Below are 27,074 nucleotides of genomic sequence, written 5' to 3'. Positions count from 1 at the left end.
ATATTTAGATTTGTTCGACAACCATATTCAATTTTCAGTCAAGTGGTACTCCCTATTTCAAGCAACCTGATAACTCGTTATTCGTTTCAGTCATAAGATTTTTCTACTGTTGCAGAAGTTCACCCAATGGTAAGTCATTCCTACATGCTTTTTTGGCCTGATTAATTATTTTCTTTGGCAGAATTTTCGAATTAATTAATCAATTGTGAATTACCTACTCCAATTTGAGTTTAACGGTAGTTGTCCGTTTTCTATGGTCATTTTCTAAAGCCAATTTTTCATCGAGTGTTTCGCACTTCCTCAACTTAGCACTAGTCATGCCTCATGAATACTCTATTCTTGGTGACGGAGTACAAAAAGAAAGCCAATTCCCGTTGTGTTTTGGTTTAATTACTTTTCTGAGGTCGCTGTGACCGATTGTGAATTAACATCATCGATTGAGCGAAAGCAACCACGCAGTTATGAAATTCAGCAAACAGCAAAAAATGAACCTATTTGTCGCACTGGAAGTAAATTCTCAAGACGAAAAAGAGTCATCATAGGAAAATTGGAAGGTGTTCAACAACATTCGACCATACTCTGTTCTAGTTATTGTTCTAGGTAGATAATTATAGAGTACTCGTTTTTTCACTAATTTCCTGTTAGTTTCTCTATTAAGTGTAGATTTTTTTAAAATTGTTTTCTTTCCCTTTTTTAGCTAGGCAACATGAAAAAGGAAAAAGGAAAAGTGAACTCTATGCAAAATGACTTGCTTGACTTCATTTGTGTTCCTGTCATTGTAAGGTTCCGTAAAAAAAAATTGTGTTTGTTCACTTTTGCCTCAGGTGTTGTAATAAGTTAATAAAGCTTAATTTAATTTTATTTGATTCATATTCTTCTTTAATTTTTTGCCTTTTTTCGCAGCTAGTTCGTACTATTGTTTATTTTTAAGAATTATGAATAATAAATATTTTCGGCCCATTTCTTTTGCAGTTAATCAAGGGGGGTGATTTTATTGGGACATACATCTATGTTAGAAAAAGAGGCTAATACTACAGCATCCGCTTGTGTGCAAGTCTTGCGTTTCCTGAAGCTTAATCGTGTTCTTATTGTAAGGAGTGTTGCCCTTAGCGCTGCTCCAAACGTCGGCATTCTAAACCAATAAACAATCGGGTTGATGAAAGAATTTGCTAGCTGAAGACAACGAGTGAGTCTCTGTAAAATTCTGCTCTTGCTATTTATGATAAAACTCGAGTTGAACACAATAGCGAAAGGCAGCCAAGTTATCAATGAAAGAGAAGTTACAATAGAGATTGTCTTTGAAAGATGTTTGTTGCGTATCTGGCTACTCTCTGAAAGTCTTGGATCTCTTTTTGTAGAAAAGAACCAAATGATAGAATACACAACCACGATGGCTATTAGGCAAACACACATATAGAGCGATCCAATCCACAAGTAAACTTCGATTGGGACTGAACGAATTTTATGTTGACTACTTAACAAGGCAAAGGCAGGAGCTATTCCAGATAGAAGCCAAACTCCTAAAACAGCACATATGTATGTTCGTGTCGATGTGACTCGGCTGCGAAAAGGCCAAACTATCGCATACAGCCTCTCCAAAGAAATGAGGACAAGGAAATTAATGGATGCAGTGCTAGAGTACTCTCCAAGAGAGAAATATCTCTCTATCAAAGTATTATGTGTCTTGCAACACGATGAAGAAAGCGAACAAATGTGACTCGCGATGTCCCCAAGAGCACTTAGACCAACCAGAAAACCAGCAACAGACAGGTTTATCAAGACAACAGAAGTTTTCCTCAAGTGAAATCTCCCTTTCAGGAACACGATTATGGTGATGATATTTCCAAAGAGTATAATCAGGGCTTCCAAACATAATATTATTATCCATGGAAGTACGTTTTTTAGCTCAGCACCTTCGCACCTTTCGCCCATTTGAAGCTTTATCTTTTCAACCCGAAAACTAAGTAACAATTTAATTTTACCCTAGCTTAATATCCAAACTGTCTAAATTTTTCCCTGTATACCGCCAAACGGAAAAATGGCTTTTCGCAGTGCTAATCTTATTTTCGCTCACTCTTTTAAGAAACAAACATACATGCTATTTAGCAACGGTTGTTTTCTTTTAAGAGTATATTAATATTCGATCAAATTCAAAGCAATTTAAATTTCTACTAAGTTTTAATCAAAATTATTTAAATAGAGTCCCACACTACTTCAAGAAACAACAACACTATTCATCTCTCTTCTGCTATTGTTAGCCGCACGGCGGCCAAAGTTTATTATTAAGTCATTTCAAGTTGATTTTTTAATGCATTATTTTTCCAAGGTGGCTTTTACATTAGCTACACAGAATTGCCAACTGGTTATTCAACTAGACGGCACCAAACATCTTTGTGCTTCACATTGATTTTTTTGCATTTCTGCTCCATTGATGTCAATGTTTTATAAAATGTTACGCTCAATTTGAAGCTGCCGGAACATGAGTCATTCGCCCTCGGTTTTCTACCTCCTCGGTTTTCTATTCCAATTTTCTTAATTCAATTGCTTTCCAAGGTCGCTTTGACAGGTCTTTGAATAAAAGTAATTTTTCCAACCAAGGCAAATATATAATAAAACTCGACAAACAATCGCAACTGAAGTCATTAGCTCTGCTGGAATAAAATTCTGACATAGATAAACAGGAGGCCCCTTATCCATTTCACAGCGTTTCATAAAGTTTAAAATCTGGAAGATTGAAGAGTGCTAGTTTAAAGTTTTGGCTGTTTGATTAGCGCACTGACTTTATTTGATTTTCAGCCACGGGGTATTTCTGCACGAGTATCTTACAATTTTTTGTTCGTTTTGATCGAATGCAGATCTGATTAAAAGCGGTTATCAACTCCTTGGTATTTGCAAGGGAACATAGAACAGCTTTTTCACATGGTGGTACTTAGCGTAAAACAGACGGAGAAAGACTTCGACACTGTGGAAAAGTGAAAGGTTTCCAGCAGGCAAACCCCCCAAGGAACTACTAAATTTTTCTCATTTACAGCTGTACTTTCCCAAGCAAATAAGTGTAGGCCGGGGTGATAAAACTTTCTTATGAATATACTACTGTATGGTCTGCGACCAAAACTCCTTTCCTGTGAAGCAGAGAATGAATTGGAGGTCGAAACAGAGTCCTAACTTCTGTGGTTTTAATTTGTCCTGAGACAAAAAGTTAATTTGCGCTGATGCTTTGAAACACTGCTTGCCTTATATTTATTCTACTTCACATCATATTCCATTCATTTTTCATGGCAGTTACCAATCAAAAGCTGGCAAAAAGTATAAATGGGGCGTGTAAATCGTGACAGACAAAACAAATCATTGTCATTCTTGAATACAGTCAGTTGGCATATCAATCGAATTTCAAATGATGGAGAACAATCAGAAGGTGTCTTTAGCACAGAAACGAAAACGCTTAATGTACTCTTAGCGAATGCCGGATACTTGTCATTCGCAGGAGACCACTTAAACATATTCACATCTTTAAAAAAATTTCGTTCTTGAACTTTCTCTTCAACTTACTGAGAGGATATTCAAATAACTTAAAAGTTTTTGTGTGATGTCTGTTTCTTTTCCGTAACTTTTTGATCCGAGCGGATTCTAACCTTTTCAATAGAAAGATCACAAAAGATACAACTCGGACTAACTTAGAAAACTCCCAAACCATGACCGAGAAGTCTTTCGAATCTGTACTGAAATTTTTTAATTTCAAATAAATTATTTTTTTTTTTAGTTTTGAGAAGATATTTGTTTACGCTCAAGGCTCACTTGAATGTATTATTTGAGTTGGAGAAAGCGGCTAAATCGATGGCGTCCGTTCGAGGGCAGGTCTTACGCTGGTGTACATTTAGTCGTGTTGTTTTTGCGTTTAGAAACATATTTTTCACGATCTGCCTAAACACTGGCATTCTCAAGGAATAAACAATTGGATTGATGAATGAATTTCCTAACTGGAGACATCGAGTAACTCGGTTTATTACACTGCTGCTTTCTATGATAGAGCTGAAGTTGAAGACGACAGCAAAAGGTAACCAAGTTATTAGAGAAAGAACAGTTACAATAAAAAGAGTTTTTACTAAATTTTTGTTGCGCATGTGGTTATTTTGAGACAGCCTTGGATCCTTCCTTTTGGAATAAAACCAAATAAGAGCGTATGCACACGAGACTGTTAGCAGGCAAGCAATCATGATTACAGATCCAAACCACTTTAACTGGCCAAATTTCACTTGATTTGCTCAACAACGCCAAGGCAGGTGCCGCTCCTGATAGAAGCCATACAATTCCAACAGCTATCATATATGTTCGCGAGGATGTGGTTCTACTTCGAAATGGCCACACTATTGCATAGAGCCGCTCCAAAGAAACGAGGACAAGGAAACTAATAGAAGCACAGCCAGAAAATTCTCCCAGAATGAAATATTTTGTCGTCCAATCTTTTCCACAACTTGCCTTCGAAAGCAAACAAATGTAACTGATAATATCCTCTACGGGACCGACACCTACCATCAAGTCAGCAACAGACAGGTTTATCAGGACAACAGAGGTTTTCCTCGAGTGAAATCTTCTTTTCCAGAACACGACGATCGCAAAAGAGTTTCCCAAAAAGATTGCAAAGGTTTCCACTCCATATAATATTATCCATAATAAGATGTATTGAGAACTGTTTTGAAACTTTTCGTTCATTGAAAATTCTTTCTCTTGAAGCTTGCAAATCCAAAAGCATTCAATAGGGTAGCGGTGCAATGTATTCTTCCAATTGCGACCTCTAAGCCGAGCTGATATACTATTTCGCTCTGCAAGTTTTGGGATACCATGTAGTCCTCGTGGTTGAAGTGAATCTCATTTCTATTACTTTCAGGTTTAATTAAGAACCCATGCACTTAAAGTTCAACTAAAGTTTCCTTTGTTTGTATTCATATTGGCGCAAATTCATAACTGATAAAATTTCTTTATTTACGTGTATTTCATCTGTCTTAAGTACACACAACCTCAGAATTCGTTGTTCATCATAAATGATGGAGAAAGTTCTTGTTGAAAATACCAATAGCGAATTTTCATTAAGAAAAGCTCCTGTTGACATTTTAATCTTTTAAATTACTTCTTCGACTTCAATGAATTTTGACAAATTTTGAACGACATTTTTTTATTCGAGCGAAAGCGACTACAAATGAATTTTGACAGGCAAAAACAAATTATCATGATGGAATGACACTCGGCCGAAACGCGAAACAAAACTAAGCCTCTTAATGTCACGCCTCAAAATGCTGCAGAGAGTCTGACTGTGTTCAAAATGTTATTTTAAATGGGAAAAAAAGAGGAAAAAGTATAGGGGATGTGTAGGAGGAGAAGCTTTTCTCCACTATTTATGATCAGATAAGTAATATTGATTAGTGTATTACAATGGAATAGAGCACAGCCAAGTCTCCTTCATCTTCTACTTGTAATTACCGGTTTTCTTCTTATACAAAATGCTTTTCGCCTTCGCCATGTAAATGGAAAGCGCTTCAGGGACTACTCCGTTTCAGCCTCAGGCATCATTTTTCACAAAATTAGATAACATTCTCATCAAGGTGCTATCTCTGTCGGTGTCTCACATCCCACTTTCACGATACGAAACGAAGGTTGAAAGAAAAAGTCTTTCAAGTATTAGTGATGTACATAAACATTAACATACATTTTAATTTACCTTCTCATTAAAATTTAAGAAAAAATATAATACTTGATATTTAACATTTTCTTTACATTTTGACATTTGCATTTCTCCAATTCAAATATCTACTCTTTTGTAAATTTTAAAAAATTGCAGGAAATTCTCTAAAAAAAAGAACTTATGAATGCGATCTAAAAGAGAAACCAATTTTTTGGGGCAATATGTTAATTTTTCTTTCAGTGGCTTTTAACGGTGTGACGTAATGATTCTAATTAGAATGGAAAAAAGATGAAGTAAACTATAGCGTATATAGTAACAACGAATATAATATGAATTCTTAACTAGACGGGTTGGCATCAAATCATTACACTCTTGTAAATATAACTGTCTCTACTTGAATTAAGATAACCCATAGAGCAAAATAAAGTTGGAAAATATTCCTCTCAGGACGAAAGTACTGACTCTTCGTTCAGGAAAGTCATCATTTTTAAAAGTGATAAATACATACAAAGTTTAGCATGGTACGAACCTGTGTCAGTCCGTGATACCTGTTGCAATTTCATACTTGGAAATGGTTTTTATGAAAGGAATATTCTGAGATAGAAACGAATAACTTTCTCTCCGGACTTCATCTTGTGTCCGGAGACTGGAGCAGTTGCAAACTTTAGATTTCTTAAGATTGTGTTCTCCCAAGTTCCCTTAAAACGCAAAGGGCAATGATCAAGCTCCGGTCGTCAAAATATCAAATAGACTGATCTATGAAAAACGTGTTCAATGGCTACTGCCTTACCTTTTCTCATTCTATCTGTGGGCTTCCATTAAGAGTCATATTGCTTCCAATTTGCTTTCGCAAATGCTTCTAATGTTAATGTTGATATCCATGGTAGTGTAGCCGTGTTTGAGCACGTTCCGTTCTTTTGGAATTTAAATGCGTGAAGATAGTGCGACCAGTGAGTAGTGCTTAGTTAAACAGAATAATTGCTGGAATGTGATTGTTATTCCGGTTAAAATTGATACTGATGGTAACAGAAAATGTAAACCTTTTCCTCTGTAGAACAAGATTAGGCTTTAGCTTTGTATATACGGAACAGTATTTAGGGTGCATATGTTATCATATGGATAAAAGGTCCTTGAAACAAGCATTCAACCTCGTATCTGCGCAAATTCTGTTTGATTGTGATTTCAGTGCCACACCTCACAACAAATATCTAACATAATATATTCGAAACAGCTGCATTCAGAATGAATATGAGTCGAGTCACCAGTGAGAACCAACCTGTTATTTTAATTGAACTTTCCTTTTATCTTTGTTATTCAAAATAAACTATCCAAAAATTGATGAAGGATGTTATTTTTTGATAGAGTCAAACAGTTTTCAGCTTACCATTAGGTAATTTCAACAAACTCGATATTTGACTTCTCCATTGGTAAAACTGCACAATCAAAAACAAATAAATAGAATAGGTTTCAAGAATGACAGGTTGTCCAACTATCGACTTTTTTTTCTTTATCAGAGACTTTTTTCATGCACTTTATCGATACCAAGAAGAAACGAAAGATCCGATTATATTTTCCGTGAGCACACTGGGAAGATTTTTTCAAGCAGCAGAAGGCTGTAAATGAGAACGAAGACCCAGCAGGAATACAGGGCATTTTCTGCATTCATCTGAGCCCGGAAAAAACACTATGGGACACATTTTGATAATATATTTAACTTGAACCCGTCTCGATATATATTCAAACCACTTCTTGTTAACAGATGATAACAGATGTTGTTCTTTCATATCAATGAGGTAACATTCTATTGGTAAATAAGTTATCTGGGCTAGCCTGCAGTGATGGTAATCAACTGCAGAAGCCCTTAAACCAAGATCAGCCATTACTACAACTGGTCATCTTAGGGTGTTTGAGGATTTTGTTTAATCTAAAAATTTCTAAGAAAATCAGAAAATAACTCAGAGTTATCACACGATAGACAAAACAAACGAACCGTTCATAATTGCTCTTGGCTGAAGACGCAATTTGTGTCATGCAACCCTAACTTCATAGCCAAACTGACCAAGCAGTTCTCGTGAACCAGTAGGTGGCATCTGGGCACAACAATAAATTACATCAATAAACCTGGGCAGCTAAACCTATAAATCCACCTCCAACTTTTAAAATGAAACTTTTGCCTGCCTGAATTTTCAAAATATTTAAATCAGTTGTGATAATTCATCTCTGTAGAAGTGGTATGACTCTATGCTATGAGTTGAAGGTAATATCAGCACACTACGTCTGCCCTTAAATCTAGATTTAAGAAACGCTATAGGCTCCGAGCAGGGATCTCAGCCTCTATTGTCTTTGCGCAATTTAAATATATATTACTTGAACAGTCAGACGTTTTCGTAAAAATGAAGTTTTCACTTCGTCGCAGTGGCGAATTCAGGAGGAGAGTCCGGAGGAGAACGAAGCCATTCCCCATCATACCTACTTTTGTTGCAACTCTGAATGGTTCGTAAATTATATTTCAAATTACATTTAAAAGAAAAACAAGAGAATTAAAAAAATTTCTCTTGGAAAAACTTCTGCCGTGCATCTGCAGATACATATCAAATAAGCACTTCCTCTACCTTAAGCTGATTAACACTTCTTACCGTTCTTTAAAACTAAAAGAAGCTTTTGATGGCGCAGCGATAGCTTCGGCTGCCAAAAGAAAGTTAATCTTAAAATTATGAAAACTCTGTATTGACTATGTCAATCATCTTACAGTCTATTAAAGAGAGTTCGGAAAAGTTTTTCTCTAGCTAAATTGAGGAGTGGGTAAGTTTTAAGAGACATTTCTTAAGGACTATAGATTCTTAAAGATACATAAATATATGCATATGAAGTAAGAAAAACTGTTTGTGGAGACCAGTTGTGGTCTGAACAAAAAACATCCGCTCTTAGGTGAACGCAAGTTTAGTGACATTTCTTGAGTTAAGGATTAGGTACATTCATAGCTGCCTCGGAATCTTCCGATGGAGTTTCTGCACGTTGGAAAGTTTTGTTTAAGAACTGCGCGAAATTCAGACATGCGATAACAATACACTAATGGATTGATAACAGAGTTTGCCATTTGAAGGAAAGGTGCAATGATACGTGGTCCGGATAAGAAGCAGTTTCCATCTATTTTAGAGAAAGGAGTGACGGTGTGTACTGAAAGGGGAATCCAACCAATGAGAGATGTAAGTGTCACAATAGCCAAGGTTTTAGCAAGTCTCTTGTTCTGATCTCGTCTATTTCGAGGTATTCGAACATTCACCTTTCTGAAGACCACCCATATCGCGGTGTATAAAGCGCTTATGGCGATCAAGCAGACGATCGTAAAGTAACCGAGGATTCCTAGGGAAATGGTGCGGCAAAAAGAAGAAGGAAATATGCCTGACGAGAAAATGATTCCGGTCATAAGAAAAGAAGTAATCCACACCACTGCGATACACTTCATGTAGAAACATGTTGTGATTACCTTGTGAAGAAAAGGGAAAGCAATTGCCAAAAATCTTTCTCCGGCGATAAATAACAAAGTCGTCAAAGACGCGGTACCAGAGAAAACATCCATTCGTAAGAACCTAGCAACTGTAGACGCTGGACTTTCTTCTGTACTGTTAAGCTTCAAAATGCTCGTACTTGTGAATACAGCCCCTCCAAAACCAGCAATTAAATCAGCGATCGCAAGGTTTATCAAAAGGTAATAAGTTCTTTTTAGAACGGATCTCAATTTCCAGAAGACAATAATGGTGATGATATTTCCTCCGATGATAGCAATGGTCACTGTTATAAAGAGAGCTGTCCACGTAAAGAACTCGCTAGAAATGCACATTTTTAAGTAAGTGTTCTTTCTTTTCAGAATGGATTCACTTTTCTGTTCCATTTTTTTTAACGGTTTTGCTCATCCATAGAATATTCTATCGAAATGAACATAAAGTATACCAATATAAGAACACAGTTGATCTTCTCATTAAAGTTTTCGACCAAAATAAATCATCGCTTACCTTTCCAGAAATAATTCTGGCAATTTTGACAAGGGAAGGACGTTGACAAATCAACAGCCTCTTTTCATTTTGACGAAAATTTGTCTTGTTTGTTTGTTTTGTTTCAACTTTCTTCCGCGTTTAATAAATATAGTTTCAATGGAAACTTCATGAATAATATTAATTTCACCTTTTCTGTACTGGGACCTATTGTCATCAGTAATCATATTGATTGCGCATCCATCAAATGCATATTGTAACGTGAAGAGTTGCAAAAGCGAGAATGTGGGATTCATGTATGGCGTAATTAATTAAAACTACTCACTTCATGGAAACGAAGAGTATGGATTTTTTTAAAAACCTTTTTTGACATTTCCGGACTTAAATTAGAGAGCTGAAATTACTCTCGACGTAAAACACTAAATTTGACAGGTTCATTGTAAGCTATGATAACATATCGAAGAATTGTGTTGTAAAAATTTAAGTTCAAGGTTGCAGACGCTAAATTATAACTCTTTGACCGTAATTCTACCATATTATTTGTTTTGCGGAAGCTTCAGGCAAGAGTTGTCGTAGTTAAGAAAAATCGAGAAACTTTGACAATAACAACCGTTTTCCAGATTAAAATTATAAACATAAAAGCACGAAGTCACCGGTAGAAAAAGGCTATTATTGAGGTGAGTTTAATTTAATTTTTTCCCTTTAAACAATGCTGCTCCGTTCCAGCTTACCTACGTTTACCACCGTTGCAGCACGTAGCTTTAAAAAATGAGAAAGCAAAGGAAAAATGGATAACAAGTAGAGTCCAGTTGTGAAAACTATTATAAGCGAATAGAAATAATTTGGGAGTTAGTGAAAACCGTCTAAACAGAATTATATCTCAGTACTATGCGGGAAAAAAAAAAGCACAGTAAGGCGTTTTTAAACAAATCGCGGCAGCTCCATTTGACTCCATCGAGTCAATTTGAGTTTACCCCACCCTGCTACAACTGAACATTCTTCTAAGAATCTTCTTGAATTCTGGAATGCGGAAACAATAAACAACTGGATCGAGAAATGAATTTGCCAACAGAAAAAACCTTCCAGCAAAGTAAGCCCTGATGTGCATGTTGCAAATTTCATGAATTTCTTGCAGTGGAACGGGCATCAAAGCAAATGGCATCCAGGTTACAACAGAGGTCAATGTCACGACGAAAAGGGTTTTGGCAAGTCTCTTGTCCTGCTCGCGCCTTTCTCGCGGTATTCGAGGATCGTGTTTTCTCGAGAAAATCCAGATGAACGTGTACAAAATGCTAACGGCCAACACACAGATCACGGCCAGAGATGTCAAAATCAGAGGGGCAACGAGGGGAAATGCTGAATCGGGAAGGAGCTCTGGAGAGAAGCTGATCATTGCGACTATCATACCACAAACCCACGGCCACAAAACACCATGGACATAAACCCGTTTGGTTAAGGTTCTGTAGTTCAAAGGATACGTTATTGCGTAAAATCTTTCTAGAGCGATGAACATCAATGTAACTTAAGAGGTACTCTCGGCGAGGACATCTAAGGCTAAGAATTTCTTCAAGAAAACATTTTGCGATATTGCAAGATTCCAAATGTTGCTGATAGTTATTCCAAGGCCGAAATCCCAACTGTCAAATCGGCTAAAGAGAGGTTTATCAGAAGGTAATATGTCTTCTTGAAATCAGATCTCATTTTCCAGAAGACAATGACGGTGATGATATTTCCTGCGATTATAGCTAGAGTTTCTGCTGCAAAGAGAACGGTCCATGATAACAGTTCGATAAAACTGCACATCTTTCATGTAAATTCGCCGTTTCTCCCAAATTTATCTCTCCCTTTTGGAGGCTAAATTCATATTGAAAGATGTTCAAAACTAGTATTTTTTTGAAGCCATCCCAAAGAGAAAAGGCATGGCAGATTATGTATGTGTGTGGTTCTAATATTTTCCTTTAGATTGTTCCTTTTTAATTACCAAGCTCAAGTGGTTGAGAAATGTTCATTATCTGAAAACCCTACACCCAATATAATTATATTTCTTTAAACAAAGGCTTTCTAAGAAAGCGTTTGTGTTCGCTTGAATCGATTACAATGACAACAGACAGGAAATAGCGCATAGATGATGTGCCTCTCCAAATTATAAATTGAATCTAAAGAAAATCCTTAAAACAAACATCGTTAAATTTACAGTAAGTTTAGAGTTAGGAAACTCAAAACTTATTATACATTAAATTTTTATTCATATTCGATCACGTATTTTAAAAAAGTAATTTTCGTATGATGGAGTAAGTTATAAGGATCACAATAAAAAATTGATTTGAATAAACTTATGCAATGAGTCTCTTTAGGGGTGGTTGCAGTTTATGCCTTTGGAGGCTAAAAAAAAATCTCGGTTGACGTTGCTCTTATTGATAAATCCGTTCATTTCTCACCTATGCAGTATTTCTATTACTTTTTTTTTGCTTTTCGAGACCAGATGGGCCCTAATAAGAAACAAGGGTTAAATAAGGTATCCAGGAAACTCAAGAAAAAATAAACAAAACTTCCACCAATAGCATGTGAGTTATTTTTAGACCAGAATTTCCGTGCTGTTTTTTATACATCTGCAGTGTCCTTTAAACTTGAGAAACTCAAACGGCACTATATATGGGAATATAAAAGAATTACAAGTTGGAATTTAAACATTTCCCAACCATTTAAAGTATTAAGGTTAAGTTGTTAAAAAGGGGAATTGTTGAAGGTAAGTTTCTTATTACGCAATTTCTATTTGTATAATTATGCTGAACGAGTTTATCGCTTTCACTGCAATGGAGCATAATTTTTTCCTCTCGAGTTCAGTCAGTCATTATAGAATAAGTCTCGTAGAGAAAATTGATTTTCTAGAACGAAAGAGGTCATGAACAGTAATTTCAAATGAGAAATGTCCAAAATATTAGTGGTGATTTATTTGAAGTATGTTTTTCAAGCAAGGAGAAAATCTGCTGGAAGGGTTGATGAAGTAAATAATAAATAATGAATGCATTTTGGTTCATTAGGAGGACCAAAACTTCAGTAGCTTAGATTGGAGATAATGTGTCGACAAACGTTTATTCTCTCAAGTAAAATTACCGCAGCATTTTTTCCCTAAAAATGATTTCGAAGGGAGATCTCCAAGCTTGATTACAAACCGAGACGTCGAAGATCGACTGATTTATATGTAAAGTATACTCAGTATGTCAGCCCAGCAGGAAGAGATTTCAACCTCAAAACTTCTTTTTGAATTTCTAATAACAATAAAGATCACTCTCTTCTCATTTTCACTCAAAATCAAAAAATTGATAAAACTCCTCTTTCTTCCATTGTCTGTTTACATGACTGCGTGGAGCCTATCATCCCTCCAAATAAATCTGAATCTTTCATTTGGACTCTCTTCATATTTTGTTCATTCTTTTGTTCATTTCCACAGCATGAACTTTTCAATGGAGACCAGTTCGTCAAGCCTCTCCAACAAAGAACTAAATTCGTTTGGTTTTAAAGTGCTTACTGCGTGGTGTGTGGTTTTCATAACAGAGGCCACTCTGATACTTCTGGGAAATCTTTATGCCATTGCTTTTCTTATAAGAGGCCGTTTCAATCTTGTCAGATACTTTGCGATTAGCCTGTCATTCACGGACATTCTTAGAGGCTTGGCTGCTATCGCGATTTTCTTAGGTTTGCTGCGATCAGATGGACATCATTGCAGTTTGAATCATGACGAACTGCATCTTTCTTTGCAAACGCTCTGCGACACTTTTTCGACCTCTTTCTTGGCTGCAATCTCCTTAGACATGTATTACAGGACCTTCTGGCCTCTAACTCACATTTTCACTCGTTTCAGATGCTACATGACGGCTAATTTTTTAATCTGGATTTTGTCGATGGCGGTGAGCATGACCTTCGCATTTGCCCTGGCTGGTTTTTATCGGGTTCTTATCGCTAAAGTGGTGGTATGGTTTGTGGAGATTATCAACTTGACCATTATCGTCACCAATTACATTTTAATTTGGAAACGACCTTCGTTTAATCGAAATGCCACCGTTTGGAAGTTACAAACACAAAACTTTTATCTTTCGAGGGCGTTTACACTTTGCGCGATTATCTACTTTGCGATGTGGTTGCCGGTGGAAATTTTGGAAGGAACATCGTATTTAACGTGGGATTTCCCATGCAATGCAGTTCTTCTAATGAGATTTATTAAGACGTTCTGCTCTCTTGTGAGTCCTGTGGTATATGCCACAAAGCTCTCACGCTTTAGCAAACCATTAAGATGCACCATATTAAGGTGTGAAGATAAGAAAACACGCTCTTCAGACACAGACACCTTAGCAGTCATAACACTCAGATCCGCCACCTATTTGATTACAGCACTGTAAAACATCGCATTTATTGGCGTTGCTTTGGCAAATAACTGAAGTAGTAAGGGACGTATTTATTCCTGCCCTAGCAGTCAGAAGAAAGTGGGTCACCAAAATATGCGAAACCATAGATCAAAGTGTATAGTTCGGATTTGACTATCTATTTTTAATCATTTTATTCCTTATTTATCCATTTACTTATTCAACTATTCATTTCGTTTTCCTTGGTAATTTAGCAGGTCCAGATTAGCTTTGATTGGTTGCCTAACCTGCAACATAAAAAACATTAGATATCTATCTATATGTGCATACATACACGCAAGCTTGCAGGTGCGTTTGTGTGTCTCGACGAAAATAATGATGGTTGTTTAATTTTGAGACCGTTTCTTTACCTAATTGCTGCTAAATTTGCGTCTTTTTGCTCATTTAACAAGCGCCACATTTGACAACCGCATAGAGCAGAAAAATTATGATTTATTCAACCCTAACATACCTTACCATACTAAGGTTAATACATACAAATAATTGTGAAACCTTAAAGCTTATCGATGTGGACGAAACTTGTAAGATAATATATTTATCTGTGACTGACCTAGGACTATCGTGCTTTATAACACCTAAGGAGCAAATATTTGAATGCAGGGAAAGCCTCTTTTCTTAGGCTATAGTCATGCTGGCGAACACAATTTTAAAAATGGTCCACTTCGGTATGAATATGGAAATCAGTTTGTTACTAAACTTACGTGACACCTGATAGAGGGTTTCAACGGGATTAACTAATAGCCGTAAAATTGACCAATTTTAACAGTTAGTCTTAAAAGAAGTTAAGTATAACAATTTTCCTTTCCACCATGTGTCATTTTGGGTTGACAGTTATACGTAAAATGACCAGAATTTAACCGTTAGCCGTAAAAGCCATAACCCCGTTGGGACCCTCGTGATAGAGATATAGAGGTGATGAGTCAAGTGCAAATGTACAGTTTTATCACATTAAAGTGAAAAGTTTGCTGAGAAGCGTTACATGCCGTAGCCTGCCTTGCAAGCACTTGAATTCACTAGAAGAGTGATTGGACGGGGACCCAACAGCGAGAGGGCATAAACATGCGACAAGAAGCTGGTTTCTTGCGCATGAAACCAAAATTCGCAAGCTATGCAAGCTCAAGAATTAGATGAATTGTTTTTTTGCAAAAGCCTCTCTACAAGATCAGCAGAAAGGTCATTCCTTAACTTGAGATTAATTGGGAAAAACTGTTTTGCTACGCCAGGGGTTAAATCAAAAGTTGTTAAAGGGGTGTCAACCAAGGAAGTAAGTTTAAAATGTTGTTTAGGACTAAAGCGTGAGACCCTTGATGGTTGCTTCAGCAATGCTTTGCTCAAAAAGAGTGAAACACTTATTTAATGCTTTTCGGCAAACAATGCAAGCAATGCTAAGATGGATCAGTTACAGTTGTTAATTGAATTTTTACTTTACAGTGGTTATCTTTCATCTGTTTCGTCGTCCTCCGATAGCTGTTGAAATAAAGGTATGCAATGAAAATATTAAAAAGTTTTTAAAACTATTTGCAGACAAAATAAGACAGAAATAATGAAAGAGATGAAGGAATAGACGAAAAAAAATTTTAGTGCTACATAATCAACCCCCACCCCCCTCCCCCCTCCTTTCCCTCCTTAACGACTCCTAAAAATCTACAGGCATGAAAACAATCGTTAGACATACATAAATGATGAAAAATGTTACCGTCTATTCCGCTACAATCAGGCAAGCCATCCGTTCGAGAATCAGGCAACTCTATGCCAGATTCGTCTACACACCAGCACTCGCCTAATGTACGTTGACACTGCAAAGGCTCAAAATCCCCGTTATCTTTACAGCGAGGAATGAAACCGTTGGAGCTCGCGGTGTTTATCTCGCGTTGCAATTCACAGAAAGTTAAATTCCGACCTGAAAATAAAGATAGAAATTTGTTTCATTGATTTTGTTAATTGATTTTTCTTAATTTATTGTTCTGTCTTAAAAATTCCAAAGATATGCTTGTAAACGAAGAGAGACATATTATATGATAAAGGCGTAAGACAGCATCAGCTAAAATCGAGTTATCAGTAAATCAATCTTGAAAAATTATTGATCCTGTCGTACGTAATTTTATCGTTCACAAAGGCAAAATTGATCTGAATGCATATCATTACTAAGTAAGTTCTGTCACATTTTACGTACCATGGCAATCTGCTTGACACTCATCATAACTAGTAAATCTGTTGGCGTTGCCTTTGCACCCTCCATAAGTAAATACTGCGCACACTCCGCTAGTCTTGTTGAAGAACCAAGACGGCTCAAACACCTCGCATGGTCCTGGGTCTGGCAGAAGCTGGCAGTTCGTCTCAACATCTATAATTGACAGACATTTCACGACTTCAAACAATAGGTCAAGCGGGACGTTCACGCATTCTAAGTAAATCTGCAAGACTACTGCACTTCTTATTTTGGCAACTATGTACGCCTAAAGGTAATACAGCTCTGGCCTAACAAATTCGTAATTGATAGCTATTAAATTTACCTTTAGATTCGCAGTTTGGATCCCCAACTTTTCTGGTTTCGGGCTTCTCATTTCCTTCCACATCAACGCACCAACACTCTCCGGTCACTGAGTTGCATTGGGTTGTTTTAAATGATCCATCAGTTTTACAGAGTGGCACGGGCCGACCACGCTCGTTTATCTCGGAGGCGTGGTTGTAGCGGCTTTGACACAAGGTAAATTTTTGATCTGCAGAGGCTAGAGAGGATGTAGGGAGGTGTCAGTTTTATGGTCACACCCCGAACATACACGAACAACATTAAAGTTACGTTGAAAGCACTTTCTGGAAAACTTCGGTAAAGATACTAAAAAGTTAGCTAGACATGGGATCAGCTAAAATGAGTTCAAATAACGCCTTCAGAGCAATTAGAATTTTCCTCAGATAAGCCAACTTAAAGTTTAAATCCGTAAAAGTCACCTTCCCCCACCCCCACAGACTGACAGAGTTACCCTTGACCCGATTTTCATGAATAAGGCAACGTTGTGAGAAATAGGATCCTACAAAACTGATGATTCAGATTTTCTCAGTACAAATCGTTATAGGGTGGTGGATAATGCTATCATAATAATATGAAGAACGTAAATAAAAAAAATTGATGATCCTTTGAAAATATGTCAACTTTGAAAAAAACACAAGACTCACCTGAACAATTCTGCTGTCCTCTAACTCGTGTTCCAGCTAATTCGTTCCCGAAGTCATCCACACACCAACAGTATCCGGTAGAGTTATGGCACTGAATAGCTCGATAACCACCATCATCTAAACATTTCGGTACAAACAAACCCAAAGGAGTTGCAGGGAAGGATGACAGTATCTCGTCGAACCTCTTCTTGCACAATTTTTCTTTTCCTTGAGGAATTAAAACAAGGATAATAGAGAGAAGATTTCAAGGCATCCAAATGCGCCGCGTTGACGGTCTATCTCATGGCAAAAATTATAGTGCTGAGGAAGTGTACTTTTTTTTAAAGAGATGCCAACTTTTCAAGATGGGAAATTTCTCTATCAAATAGGGGGCAGTGGGAGGAGGAGTTTTCGCTTGAGCTTGAATTTAACCCCCAAGGAATAAGCATATATCTTTCTAACTTAGCTACAAAGGCAGCGCAAAGTTTGTATGGCCGAGACAGGACGATTAAAAAATGTGCGTGTCGGCAATTCGCCAACAACAACAACAACAACAACAACAACAACAAAAATAGACAGCCCAAGACTGCATGTGGCTACTGATATAGCACAATTTTTAAAGCATTGGAAAGAACTAAAAGTTGTATAATGACGCTAGAAGGTAGTGTTGCAGAAGATATGAAGTGACATGCAGAACAGAAAACCTGCTGCATCTCATATATTTATGAGTACGCTGTTCCACAAGAGAGACATGATTTTAACAATTATCAATATGATGACAATAGTAATATAATAATACTTTAGCAGTCCCAGCTCCAAAGCCTCACGGTTTCCCTGTTTCTAGGCGCATATAAATAAAGCTATGTTTATTTAAATTTTCTTCCTTATTTTATTGCAATTCCATTTGTATGTGACCTATGTTTACTATGTGACCTATGTTACCAAAATCGAAGGCCACGAATCGATAATCGGACATTTAAGTCTAAAACAAGAATCCAAACTCCAAAAATCGGCCATTAGGGTCCAAAATCCTAAATCAGACATTAGCTAGAGTCCAAATTGGGACACTAGTGTTCAAAATCAAAAATCGGCCATTAGGGTCCAAAATCCAAAATCGGACATCTGTATCCAAAATCGATTTTCAGACACCAACGTCCACAATCCAAAATCAGTCATTAGTGTTCAAAATCCAAAATCGGCCACTACGGTTCAAAATCGGCCACTAGTTTCCAAAATCCAATATCGGACACTGGTGCCCAAAATCCAAAATCTGCCACTAGGGTCCAAAATCCAAAATCAGCCATTAGGGCCCAAAATTTCAAACGGCCAACAGGGTCCGAAATCCAAAATCGACCACCACTGTCCAAAATCTAAAATCGGCCACTACTGTCCAAAATCCAAATAAGACACTAGTGTCCAAAATCCAAAATCCGACACTAGCGTCCAAAATTGACCACTGGTGACCAAAATCCAGAATCGACCACTAGGGTCTACAATCCGAAATCAACCACCAGTGTCCAAAATTTTAAATAGGCAGAGTAAGACTGTATGCGGCTAATGATATAAAACAACTTTTCTGGCATTGAAAAAAACTAAATGTTTTAAAATGCTAGAAGGTAGTGTTGCAGAACATTTGAGAGAAACAGAAAACCTGCCTCACCCTACGTTTGTTATGAGTACCAAGAGAAAGATGATTCAAGAAGATAGTGACTACATGTAACTCAAACAATAATTAAGAGGTAACAAATAATCATGTTAACAATAATTATAGCAATAAGTAGTCGATCTACCAAGTCTATGTGTGTGTGGGGATAAATTCATTGTAGGCTATGCCCCCTCATGTAAAAAGGGGGGCTTTGTAGTACAGAGACGTGATGATGTCCGTGATTTATTAAAGGCATTCATCAATAAGGTCTGCAACAATGTGGAAATTGAACCACGCCTTCAACCCCTCGACAAGCAACGGCTGCATTTGAGAAGTGCCGTCACAAGCTCTGAGGCAAGATTAGACATCAAAGCGGGAGGTTTCTGGTCAAGAGGAGTTACGGCATTTTTCGATGTAAGAGTTACACATGTTACCTCTAAGTGTTACCAGAACAAGACAACATTTGAAGTATTCAAGGAGCAAGAGGACGAGAAGAAACGCGAGTACCTGCAGCGGGTGCTAGATGTAGAGATGGGTTCATTCACACCTTTAGTGTTTGGAACCAATGGCGGAATGGGAAATGAGTGTCAGCGTTTCCTGAAGCATCTTGCAGATAAGATAGCTCAGAAGGACACCGAGCCGTATAGCACCGTTATCGCATGGCTCAGGACACAAATCTCTTTCGAACTTCTAAGATCGGTATACGCATGCGTGAGAGGTTGACGAACGCATTTTCACAGCAAGATAGAACACTCCTTAGACTGCGTCGCCACTGCGGGCATCTAAAATTTTTTAAGGGACATTTTCAAGCTAAATACTATTGTATTATAAATGATTTTGAATTTTTATGAAATTTCGTATATTAATTTTATCAATAACACTGGATTCTGGATTATTATTTAGCAATAATAATAATAATAGTACAATAATAATAATAATAATCATAATAATGATAATACTGATAAAAATAGTAATGATAACTTACAGGCGCTAGCTCAAGAACTTCACTATTCCCGTTTCGGTCTATCCTCTGTGCTACAATAATGATTTAACTATGCTTCGTTTAATTTTGCCTCTGAATTATTATTATTTTTCTTTTTGTGTCACGGCAAGAAATGAAAAAATTATATCTTCGGATCTTCTTGGCTAAATTTGCTGATGCAAACGGTAACATGCTCACTCCTCAAAGAAAATATTTTCCTTTAAGTTTTCATGACACGTCAATCACACCTTTAATATATTTCTGCAAGGAAAGCCTTTCCTTTTTTCACGCGCCATCCTGAAATTATGGTTTAGCATCTTCTTGGGTCAAGATCGGAATTCTGTTGTTACTATCGCTAATTCAATCACTCATTCCGGCGACATATCTCGCTTCGCTTCCTATAGGAGGCAGTAGCCACAAAAAAGCTTTCTCGTTTACATGGGATTCTAAGCCCCTTGAATTGTAAATGGCCTTACCACATCTGGGTCTGCCTCTAACTTTACTCCCCTTTACTTCAGTGCCACTGTCATCGACGCACCAGCAGTACCCTGCTGCCATGTTACACTGGACTGCCTCGAAGCCTCCATCGGCCTCGCATTCAGGGACGTACACTCCCACAGTTGGTACGCTTTTAAGACCCAGAGCTTGACGACGCTGGATTTGACACGGACTCAGCCAGGCTTTGGTAAAATTAGATCATGCCGTTACACTTTTGCAATCGGATTAACCAACCCCTCAAATAGTAGTTCTCTTGGTTTTGGTGACTAAAATGAGCAATGTTCTTCAACAAGTATTATTGTGTTTTCACGACTGGCGCGGAAAGAGGCAAAATTTTTCGAGAGCGATCAAAATAAGCGTGCTAATAGGTTCTCATAGTCCATTTGATTTTGCAAATCGCCACGTCAATGAAAATTCTTGAGATCATTTGTGCCAAACACGGGTAAAAAGATTGGGTAACTGAGATATGTAGAAGCTGAAGATAGTTCGCTACTTGGTTAAGTTACAGGAAGCATCTGCGAGCTAAGCACTCTACCAGTTTCTTATGCATCACCTGCTCAACCTTGATTAATAACAAAATTAGACCTGGTAAACCTAGAACCTTCAAATTTCCTTCTGTATCTCACCAATCCAGCCTCTGCTTACCAATTACAGAGCAGTTCAGCTTCCCAATAGATCGGGTCCCCGGTATTTCTTCCCCGTTTGTGTCAACACACCAGCATTCCCCTGTTGCTTGAAGACACTGCACATCGTCAAAAGAGCCATCAGCCTTACAGCGGGGAACAAAATGTCCGCGTGGAGCGTTGTCAAGACATTCTTCCCGGCGGGAGGTACAAACAGTAACTCTTTTATCTGTTAGGGAACAGATATAAATGAAAATCGGTTAGGAGATTATATCATATAATAACAATAATAGTGATAATAATAAAGATGACAATAATATGACCATGATGACAATTGCAATGATAAAGATAATAATGATGATGACAATGATGACGATGAAGTTGATAATGATGGGACGCTAATCGTGTCTGCTGGCTGAGGCTGGCACCTTTTCGAAAAAAGATCCATTTCTATGGCCCAGATGATATACTCTCCGTGTAAATCCAGGTGCAAAGCAACTTTTTTGGAATACTGTAGTGCAAAAGTATCGAGAAACAAGTCCCTCCACGGTCTATAGGACACAAGAAAGCGGTTCAAAGAGGTAAAAATGCATGCAGCCCCCTCCCCCCACTACGACACGTCACATATTTAATCCATGGTAGTAAGTTGTCAATCGACATACCTATATCAGTACAGTTTGGTCTTCCCCACTGCCGAGTCCCAACTAGTTCACTTCCGTGCTTGTCAACACACCAGCAGAATCCAGTGTTATTGTTACACTGTACCGGGTCAAACAAACCATCTGATAGACATCTTGGCACAATCAATCCGACCACTGTTCTACTGCGCATAGTTACAGCCCTCTTGTTTTCCTTCTGACACGGCGTCAAAGAAACTTCAAAAAGGAAATAATTGAAAATAACAGCAACACTTGCAAATAGGGCCCTTCCTGTTGCATCATTTGGTAAATTGTAGCAATTATTTTAGTTTTGTCACAGTACCTGGCATGGTGCAGTTGGGTTTTCCAGTTTGTCTAGTTCCCGGGATTTCATTTCCATCTCTATCAACACACCAGCAGACACCACTAGACTCAAGACACTGAGAACCCTCGTAACTACCATCAACCTTGCATTTTGGATGGAAACGGCCACTAACTTGGACGTGTGAGCATGCCGCTGAAAGCGACTTCTCATTTTCAAGGGCACAATCTGATACTTCTACCGATGAGTAAACAAGATCGATAATGCATTAGAATTACATGATTTAGAATACCACATGAAAACAGTTGTAAGTAAGGAACAAAAGGGTTCCATATGACAACGAAAAATCTTTCTAACCGTTTTACTAGCGTGACCTATAAATTAAGCACTAGAGAGAAATCAAATGGTGATTTTAAAAGTCGTTTAGTCACCTGGTTCATCTGATAAAATAGGAGTACAACGCCGTACACAACCACAGTAACAGCATTTAGAAGATTCGGAGCAATCACTGTCTTGTGAACATGTCTGTTCACTCATTTCCGCTGGACACTTCTTCGGGTCTGATACGAATGGACATATTCCCCGATGAACTGGAAAAAAGCGCACACGGCATTTACTGACTATCCAAACAGATGTGAGATAAAAAACGGCCCATCGCTTTTCCACTCACCTCTGGATGGGCATTTCGGAGTACCCCAGCGATGTGTACCATGAATCTCGTATCCTCTTTTATCAGAGCACCAACAGAAGTTGGTGTTTCCAAAGCATTGTACTTCTGCATATTCTCCATCCGGGTTACATTCTGGGACAAATTTTCCGATAGATGGAACGCCGCTAAAACCCAAGGCTTTTCTTCTTTCTTCAAGACAGGGAGTTAATTTTCTGGACGCTTGATGAAGGGAAATGGCATGAATTGATGTTAATACAAAAAGTATTGAAAATACTGTAGGACTGTCTTTCAACTAATGAACCCCGACCTGGGCCCAAATCGATACTGCATTAAACACGTGACGTCGGGTTTCCAAACTTAATTTAGACTCTAAGTGTTCAATAAAAGAACGCTCGGTTGAGGAAATACTTGAGAACTCTGAAACCCATATCTGTCGTACAGGTACAAATTTTCATTGTTTTCAGTGCTTATCTGTATGGAGGTGTTGAGAGCGATAACATAAGACAGCGGACCTAATGTAGGGCATGCTTTATATCACCACCTTACTCAGCTTACCATCGGCCATGCTGCAAATAGGGGTTCCTTTGACCCTGGTTCCATGCAACTCTTTGCCGTACTCGTCAACACACCAACAAAAGCCTGTTTTTCGGTAACACTGCATGCTTTCATATCTACCATTTAGTTTGCATTTGGGAACGAAATGACCCACTTGCAAACCAAAGACACGTCTCTGCTCGGCAAGACAGGAAGGAAGGACATCTGAATTGAAAAGATTTATTTTAACGCTTTCTATCAAGTAAAGAAGAGGTCGTCAATATTATTTATAATTGATTTATTTTTCTGGACATATCTTCTTACCTATTCTTGAAAAAATTGAATTTCCATGAGTTATATGGAATATGCTACGCGCTGGTGTTGCCACACCTGTTGCTTTGTGGCGATGGTATCGTCTAATATTGTGTTCTTACGTTGTGAATGGACATGTTTCTAAACTTATATGTGTTGCCAACAAGACAAACACTCAGATTATGAGAATTCAGCTCTATACGTCAAAAGCGATTGGAACAATAAAAAGCTTCAGTTTTAGAATTCTCCGTTATGTCTCTTAACAGATTTCATCGTTGGAAGTAACCTTAAACTCGAAGCCTGAGAAGACATGTATCTACCTTTACAATTATCCATGCATTTTTTGTAGGTTGGGAAGTTGTTGGCATTTCCTCCACATCCACTATAAATAAATTTTTGACATTCTCCTAGGCTGGCTTCAAAGTAATGTGCAGTTATCGATGCCAGACAGCCAAGTTGACCAGGCTCCGAAGGCAGATTACAAATCCTGTCTAAAAGGGTGTGAGATGTGAAAAAAATATATATATATCAGCACCGTAGAGACAATTACCATTGTCAAAACTATCAATTCAAAATCACCATCGCGAGCCTTAACCTCACACGCACCACGTAAAAAGTTAAGTTAAAAGTTATTCAGACATCAGAAATTCCAAACTTTGCTCTGAAATAATCCTTAAAGAACTTACTTCTTGAAACAGCTTTGGTGCCATTTCTCATTATGGCTGTTACTTCTACACTACTGGAAAGAAGGGTGTTGAAGTTACTTGTGACAAATACATTCCTGTAATCGGAGGCCAAATCTAGTAGCTCGGGGACTTCTATTTTGTCCCCAACGCCGATCACATATATCGACACGTCCCTATCTCTAAGACCCTGCGATGCCGCTGACAGTGGTGTGGTGGGTCCTTGATTTCTTTCCTGTGTACTGCTTGTTAAGACAAGTAAGATCTATTGATCGAAAACAAATATATGTGACTCAAAATATAATGATCACACCTAAAAAAGTAAGGAAAAAGGAGGCCAAATGAACAAGACCACTTTGCTCCTTACGCTGAGTGACAATCCTGATTAGGATCGTTACGTCTGATGCTGAATTGGTATCACTAATAGAGAAAGGCGTGTGACAGTCCAAGAACTTTGAACACTGTGCACTCGCACTAAAATAAATGCTCATGCTCACCTTAGGTATTCCGTTTCTCATTCCGGACGCCCCGCTGAACAACTCTTCTTCAGCAACTGACATAGCCAGATCGAAACGACTCCAACCCTCCATATACTTAAGATTACTAACAAATTTCTTCACGTTATCGGCAGTTAGGTTATTTCCTTGTAGAGTATTAAAATACAGAGGTATTTCCGCATCGCGACTGAATACAATTAGTCCAACATGTGTTCCTCCGACAGAAATGTCGAAGGAATCCACGATCGTAGACACAAACTCTAACATCTTTGGCCAATATTTCTTTGCTACTAAGTCCGAAGAGTCAATCAAGATGCCAAGATCGATTGGATTTGAGTTGTCTGAAAGGTGAGAAGATAAGCCATTCAAGTGAAGAAGTTCTTCCTCTATTTGCCATACAAGCTTTTCATAACACATAAAACTTCCTCACATTTACGTACCTCGTCGAAAAGTTAAACTACTATCAGAAATCTTTAAGCGAGGTTAGAAGAAAATTTGTATCTATGATGTTTGTTGTCCTTTTAAATTTGGGGAGAATTATTACATCGGTAATAATTAACCTATAGAATGTTTTAATGGAATATTCACCTGATGAGGATCTAACGCAACTAAGACGCCCCCACTTCTTAGTTCCCAGTATTTCATCCCCTTTCTCGTCAACACACCAGCAAAGACCAATGTAAGCATGACACTGTACGTCAGTGTAACTGCCGTCGGGTTTACAGTGCGGAACGTACGCACCAGGGAGCGGATTCCCCGCCAGACCAAGTGCTCGTGCTCTTTGACGCTGACAAGTAGTGAAGTTTCCTAGTTAACAAATTAAGAAGGTATATGTATATTTAATGAACAGAACAAAATTCGATTCTCATTGAGCTAAAAATCTACAAAAGTTCTGATCAGAGCTTAACTGCTTCATTCCCAATATTCTCAAATTATTGATGACCATCGTTTTAAGTTTCCAGATAGTAACATCGACGAGTCATCTTTTTTCCTTTTTTGGTTTCTTGCATACCTGAACAATTAGGCAGTCCCCGCGCCACTGTCCCAAAACGTTCATTTCCATTTTTGTCTACACACCAGCACTGGCCTGTCCCCACATGACACTGGACTTCATGGAAGCCACCATCTTGACGGCATCTCGGTGCGAAGTTCCATATGTTAGGTCCATTTGAGGATCGTTTGATGGCTTCCTTTTGACGCTTTTGGCAAAGTGTGAGACTTTCTATAAATAGCAGTATGTTAATTATAATTCCAATTATTATAATTCCAAGACACCGTCGGACAAGAGGCACGTAAAATGAAAATTTGTTTTCCTTGCTCGTTAGTGGAAAAACCTGCTGGTGGTCTAAAGTAGCTTAAAAAGAGAAGAAGTAAATTGTCTGAACGATCTAACTATTAGCTGAACGATCTAACAATCGACATATCAACTGATTTGCTGACTGACCGAGTGAATGATCGACTGATTGCCTTACCGACTAAGTAACAGATCGATCGATCGATCGATCGACTGATTGCCTGACTTACTGAGTGAAAGATCGATTAATTGCCTAACTGACTGAGTGAACGATCGACCTCACCTTTAGTTGGACAACGAATAACACCTTCACCTCTGGTAGCGTTTATTTCCCTACCATCTCGATCCACGCACCAACACTGGCCATCATTCACATCACATTGTACTTCATCATAGGTGCCATCAACCCGGCAACGGGGAACGTATGAAGAAAGATGGATGCGACGAGCGCGTTCACGTTGGCACGGTGTTGCTATGAATCCGTGGGTTGCTGCAAGTCAAACCAATTTTAGATAAACGTTTGCCATTACAATGGTGGCTCGCCCTGCTATCTTATAGAATATAACTTGTTGAGGATAATGTGGCATACTTTTTTCTTAGAAGCGGAAGGGTTAGCATCGGACCACGATGAAGCATCTAAACATCCTTTATGAACTTACAAAATGAATCGCTAAAACTCGATTTCATTTGTTTGTCCCCAACTTGAGACAAGGAATAAATCTGGATATTAAAGCTGAATACAACTACGGAAGTTCGCCTTCCACGCTTCGATGCTTTTAGCATATTAACCTTTCTCTCTAGCTCAGTTTTGCTTCATTTTCGTCTTTTCGTGTCATCGTAATTATTAAAAACACTCACTTGCAGCTCGGCAATCTGGTTTTCCTAAGCTAATGTCAACGCTCATGCCGGGAAGTTCCTCCCCTCTTCTATTTACACAAAAAAACTGAGACGCCTGGACTTGGAAAGGGATGAAATTTCCATCTGCTCTACACCATGGAATATGAGAACCAGCCGGACTACTTCTGACGTTTTGTTGATAGTGACTCCAGCAGGATGATTTGGTGTCTTCGAGAAAATATAATTTAAAAAAAAAACATATGAAAAGCGCAAACTGTTACATGGATCCAATACAG

At 38.1% G+C, this 27,074-nt stretch overlaps 6 protein-coding genes and 1 pseudogene across 7 annotated transcripts in view; 2 read left to right on the top strand and 5 right to left on the bottom strand.

Moving 5' to 3' along the window:
* Nucleotides 1–248: 248 nt before the first annotated feature.
* On the bottom strand, nt 249–1,945 carry LOC113685868 (galanin receptor 2b-like). The gene has a single exon (XM_027203445.2). It carries the CDS (start codon nt 1,930–1,932, stop codon nt 973–975), a length of 960 nt encoding a protein of 319 aa, XP_027059246.2. The 5' UTR covers nt 1,933–1,945; the 3' UTR covers nt 249–972.
* A 1,668-nt stretch (nt 1,946–3,613) lies between these two features.
* Nucleotides 3,614–4,825, bottom strand: LOC149049123 (tachykinin-like peptides receptor 99D; annotated as a pseudogene).
* A 3,817-nt stretch (nt 4,826–8,642) lies between these two features.
* LOC113685869 (sphingosine 1-phosphate receptor 1-like) lies at nt 8,643–9,569 on the bottom strand. The gene has a single exon (XM_027203447.2). The coding sequence runs from the start codon at nt 9,567–9,569 to the stop codon at nt 8,643–8,645; it is 927 nt and encodes a 308-aa protein (XP_027059248.2).
* Nucleotides 9,570–9,994: 425 nt separating this feature from the next.
* On the bottom strand, nt 9,995–11,472 carry LOC113685870 (adrenocorticotropic hormone receptor-like). The gene is made up of 3 exons (XM_089199595.1): nt 11,296–11,472; nt 11,077–11,129; nt 9,995–10,961 (listed from the first exon to the last, which is right to left on the bottom strand). Exons 1-3 carry the CDS (start codon nt 11,470–11,472, stop codon nt 10,640–10,642), a joined length of 552 nt encoding a protein of 183 aa, XP_089055721.1. The 3' UTR covers nt 9,995–10,639.
* Nucleotides 11,473–12,262: 790 nt separating this feature from the next.
* LOC113685848 (uncharacterized) lies at nt 12,263–15,558 on the top strand. Its single transcript, XM_027203421.2, has 2 exons — nt 12,263–12,415; nt 13,121–15,558. The coding sequence occupies exon 2, from the start codon at nt 13,122–13,124 to the stop codon at nt 14,064–14,066; it is 945 nt and encodes a 314-aa protein (XP_027059222.2). The 5' UTR covers nt 12,263–12,415; nt 13,121; the 3' UTR covers nt 14,067–15,558.
* The window catches only part of LOC113685849 (uncharacterized), a 26,248-nt gene continuing 13,676 nt past the window's right edge, over nt 14,503–27,074 (bottom strand). The window contains exons 22-40 of one of the 2 annotated variants that reach the window (XM_089199386.1): nt 26,800–27,006; nt 26,225–26,431; nt 25,660–25,869; nt 25,236–25,454; nt 24,648–24,988; nt 24,154–24,415; nt 23,788–23,958; nt 23,168–23,380; nt 22,622–22,840; nt 22,383–22,541; nt 21,973–22,188; nt 21,654–21,866; nt 21,014–21,220; nt 20,347–20,550; nt 17,265–17,471; nt 16,604–16,819; nt 16,264–16,434; nt 15,787–15,990; nt 14,503–15,557 (exon numbers count right to left, since the gene is read on the bottom strand). In XM_089199386.1, the coding sequence (XP_089055512.1) occupies nt 15,532–15,557; nt 15,787–15,990; nt 16,264–16,434; nt 16,604–16,819; nt 17,265–17,471; nt 20,347–20,550; nt 21,014–21,220; nt 21,654–21,866; nt 21,973–22,188; nt 22,383–22,541; nt 22,622–22,840; nt 23,168–23,380; nt 23,788–23,958; nt 24,154–24,415; nt 24,648–24,988; nt 25,236–25,454; nt 25,660–25,869; nt 26,225–26,431; nt 26,800–27,006 (3,872 nt within the window). In that variant the 3' untranslated portion in view covers nt 14,503–15,531. The remainder of the gene's footprint in view (nt 15,558–15,786; nt 15,991–16,263; nt 16,435–16,603; nt 16,820–17,264; nt 17,472–20,346; nt 20,551–21,013; nt 21,221–21,653; nt 21,867–21,972; nt 22,189–22,382; nt 22,542–22,621; nt 22,841–23,167; nt 23,381–23,787; nt 23,959–24,153; nt 24,416–24,647; nt 24,989–25,235; nt 25,455–25,659; nt 25,870–26,224; nt 26,432–26,799; nt 27,007–27,074) is intronic. The other variant, XM_027203422.2, reaches the window with a different exon arrangement.
* On the top strand, nt 17,892–19,750 carry LOC149049122 (uncharacterized). The gene is made up of 2 exons (XM_089202354.1): nt 17,892–17,904; nt 19,025–19,750. Exons 1-2 carry the CDS (start codon nt 17,892–17,894, stop codon nt 19,609–19,611), a joined length of 600 nt encoding a protein of 199 aa, XP_089058480.1. The 3' UTR covers nt 19,612–19,750.

Source organism: Pocillopora damicornis, chromosome 3, assembly GCF_964200805.1.
Source record: "Pocillopora damicornis chromosome 3, jaPocDami1.2, whole genome shotgun sequence".
Lineage (NCBI taxonomy): Eukaryota > Metazoa > Cnidaria > Anthozoa > Scleractinia > Pocilloporidae > Pocillopora > Pocillopora damicornis.
This window is presented reverse-complemented; position numbering and strand designations above follow the sequence as displayed.